This window comes from Lactuca saligna, chromosome 8, assembly GCF_052625555.1.
Source record: "Lactuca saligna cultivar CGN05327 chromosome 8, ASM5262555v1, whole genome shotgun sequence".
Lineage (NCBI taxonomy): Eukaryota > Viridiplantae > Streptophyta > Magnoliopsida > Asterales > Asteraceae > Lactuca > Lactuca saligna.
Genome location: NC_136424.1, coordinates 82,860,665 through 82,864,349, shown reverse-complemented (window position 1 = coordinate 82,864,349; position 3,685 = coordinate 82,860,665). Strand labels below are relative to the sequence as shown.

The 3,685-nt window shown below is 41.1% G+C and overlaps 1 protein-coding gene across 1 annotated transcript; it reads left to right on the top strand.

Annotated features, from left to right (window-relative positions):
- The first annotated feature begins 380 nt into the window (after positions 1-380).
- On the top strand, positions 381-3,685 carry LOC145008385 (uncharacterized). Its single transcript, XM_078967007.1, has 6 exons — positions 381-1,940; positions 2,022-2,112; positions 2,231-2,440; positions 2,515-2,597; positions 2,688-2,781; positions 2,855-3,685. The coding sequence occupies exons 1-6, from the start codon at positions 495-497 to the stop codon at positions 3,484-3,486; spliced, it is 2,556 nt and encodes an 851-aa protein (XP_078823133.1). The 5' UTR covers positions 381-494; the 3' UTR covers positions 3,487-3,685.

Sequence of the window (3,685 nt, the reverse complement as noted above, 5' to 3'; positions counted from 1 at the left end):
GAGGGATGTTACAAATTGCATAAAAAAACAAATAAGAATAGAAAAAGGTCATTTACCCTATTATATTAATGATATTTAAATAATGGATGCGTGGAATATATTTTAAACAAGTAAAAGGTAAATTTTGAAATACATAATCAACTAGAAGGGTGGCAAATGAAAATACATATTATGAAATATACATATTATGTAAACAGTATGTTTAAATTTAAAAATAAAGTTTGATTAAATGAACATAATCAATCAAACCATCGTGTGTATAAACAAAACAATGTGGAAAAACTCATGGTTAAGGTTTGCATGTCTTATTAAAGAGACGTGAAAAGTAGTGATCACGTCACGTTATGGATCCTCCATGATTTCCTCTCTTCCATTCTCTTTTGAGTTCTCTCTCCCCCTCTCCCACATTCTCTCCAAAACACATCATCTCTTCTGATTCTAAACGATTCCAGATCTTCTGCAATTTTGATTTGTTGCTTCACAGATGTGTAAAAATGGCTGTCGTCAGGAGAACGATGACGATGAACTGGGATGGTTTAGGCGACCTCGACGACGATGAAGACATATTCTTCGACGCACAACGCCTCTCCTCCGTTTCCCCACAGGATCTCGCTTCATCGTCATCAGATGAAGAATTCGATGATAGCCGGATGTCTTTCTCCTCCGCCGCAGATTACGGCGACTTGGCGGAATTTCAAACCGGTGAATATGATATGTGGATGGCAGCGCCTGAATCGATCACCGACAGGCGACGTAGGCTTCTAGAAGATATGGGATTGAACAGCAACAAAGATCTGTTAGCTGGGTTGGGTAGCCCGATAACTAAAGCTCCGTTGAGACCAATGCAATCGATAAAAAGCGAGGCTTCGTCGGAAAAAGAGTTGCCGGTGAAACAGGATCAGCGGCAGGATCCTTTTGAAGGCTTGCGTGGAACTCTGCTGCGTTCAATGTCGGATGGAGGTATAGATACATCTTTCCTGGATAAAAAACGTCGGGAAGAAGAAATGATCGGATCGATTCCGAAACAACGGCTTACTCGAACTCGAACGTTAGCCACAAACCATATCGTAGGGCAGATGGAATCCAACTTCTTGATCAAGAATTTGGATAATGGAAAGGAATTCGAGGTTAAAGAGTGTCACAATGAAGGGAATTGGAATAAACTAAGAGATGTTCAAACGGGGCAGCATATTACAATGGCGGAATTCGAGAAGAACGCAGGGCATTCGCCGAAAGTGAAGGAAATAATGCAGAAGGTGATCAACGACGAGAAAAATACTTCTGATGATCGGAAATTAACGCCGGCTAACTCCTCCATCAAAAAAAGCTTCAGAAAAAGCAAGAAAAAAGGTGCTGCCTTGTTTAAAAACATGAAATTAGGATCAATGGGCAGTTCGAAGTCGCAAAAAGAGAAGGATGCTAAAATCACTAGTTCTCCTTCAATCAATGGTGATAATTCGGCATTGATAAGCGAAACGAAATCACAATCACCTTCGCAGTGGGTAAAAGTTCGAGTTCATGCGAAACCATACAAGGAATTCACAGCATTGCATCTGAGTCAAGAGATTAAGGGTCATGAAGGATCGATTTGGGCGATGAAATTTACATACGATGGTCATTATCTAGCGACTGCCGGTGAGGATAAAGTGATCAATATCTGGGAAGTGCAAGAGTGCGATCTCATGTCAATTCGGAGTGGAGTAGATGATCTGAGCTCCGTCAGTGGCACACCGGTCCACCCAATGGCAATGCCTAGTCCTGACGGAAGGCCGCCATTGCCGGATGCTGTGCCGGAGAAGAAGAAAAAAGGGAAGAAAAAGAAAGGAATCCCTGACTATGTCCATGCACCTGAAACTGTTTTTGGCTTATCGGAAATACCATTCTGCACTTTGGAAGGTCATCTGGAAGATATCCTCGATCTATCATGGTCAAGATCTCAGGTCAGTTTAAAATTCACCTTTTCTTTTCTCCTTTCATCTGAGTTGGTAGCATAATGGAGGAATTTTATCAATGGCATGCAGCTCCTCCTTTCGTCTTCAATGGACAAGACAGTAAGGCTATGGGATATCGAAACTAAAAACTGTTTAAAGACATTTTCTCACACCGATTACGGTATGCACGACATAATAACCAGTTTAATTAACATTGATCTCCGATCACTTATTTGGTCACAATCGGAAATTAAAGAAAATCTTTTTTTGACCATTTATGCTATGCATGTGTATGGCAGTGACTTGTATACAGTTCAATCCGGCAGACGACGACTACTTCATAAGTGGTTCACTAGACTCTAAAGTACGAATCTGGAACATTCCAGATCGGCTTGTAGTCGACTGGATCGATCTTCATGAAATGGTAACATCCATTGGGTATTCCACCGATGGCAAGGTTTCGATTGTCGGTTCCCACAAAGGGATCTGTCGATTTTACAATACATCTGGTATGAACCCTATCCCTAAAACCCTCAATCATGCTACTGTTCTTGAGTTTGAACTAGTCTATTTTCGATTTTAGAAAGAAAACTTGAGTTTAAAGAGCAAATCGAGTTGAAAACAAAGAAGACGAAGACACAGCCTAAAAAGATAACTGGTTTTCAGGTATTGAAATGGCTTTAAATTATATATTTCTTGATGTATTGTTTTTTTTTTTTTTTTTTTTACAAAGTAACAAATCATGTTAACGTACAGTTTTCTGCCTGGAATCCATCTGAAGTACTCGTCACATCTGCGGATTCGAGGGTTAGAATTTTAGATGGAACAAAAGTTGTCCAGAAATTCAAAGGTAAAATCATAGTTTGACTTTCAGAGTTTTAGGTCAAACTGATTGATCGTCGCTGACTATCGGTTACCCACAGGTTTTAAGAACATTAACAGCCAATTTTCGGCTGCTTTTAGTACTGATGGGAAATACGTAATCAGCGCTAGTGAAGATTCACAAGTATACATATGGAGGCACGAAGAAACTCGATCAAAAAACAAACGCGCGATGATCATGAAATCCTACGAAAATTTCCCATGTAAAGAAGTTTCCGTCACAGCACCATGGCCGGGAACCAGCAGACTCGCACCACCAGTCGTTGCTATGCATTCTAAAAAACACGCAAAAAAGTCAATCGCCACACTGCCGCCATCTACCGCCACCTGTTCTACTCCTCCACCGGATGAAAGTACTGGGAATAGTAAGAGATCGTCATCTCTGCCACCTGTCCCGAAAAGGAGTAGTTCCTCAGTGGAGAGCATGGAGGACACAGAGCAGAATTCCCATGGTGACTCGGGTATTGAGCCATGTGAGTCATTCAGCACGGCGACTGGTTCATCAGGTAGGTTGGATGAAGTCGCAGCTCCTTCACCAAACTCTAAATCTTCAGGTGGCCACAAGACCATTCAAGCAACGGCTTGGGGTTTCGTCATCGTGACTGGAGGGTTGAGTGGTGAGATCAAGGTGTTTCAAAATGTGGGTCTGCCATTTAAGGTTGGGCGCTTGTGATCCATCTCTTTTAAACGTACGTACGTGCTTCTAAACACTTAGATTTTGTAGTCGGTAAGGAGGAATTTAACGAATTTATGTGCCGATACATGACCACTCTAAACTGAACCTTGTACATTAGATTGTATCCTCGAGATTCTTTATAGAAAGTTGTGATACATGTAAAATGTGAATGTGATATGAAATGAAAGTAAATTGT

Excerpts from the sequence above, each read along its gene's own strand:
- LOC145008385 (XM_078967007.1), top strand. The coding sequence starts at position 495 with ATGGCTGTCGTCAGGAGAACGATGACGATGAACTGGGATGGTTTAGGC. Across the intron at positions 2,113-2,230 it reads ATTTTCTCACACCGATTACG|TGACTTGTATACAGTTCAAT; the intron begins GTATGCACGACA and ends TGTGTATGGCAG. Across the intron at positions 2,598-2,687 it reads AAAAGATAACTGGTTTTCAG|TTTTCTGCCTGGAATCCATC; the intron begins GTATTGAAATGG and ends GTTAACGTACAG.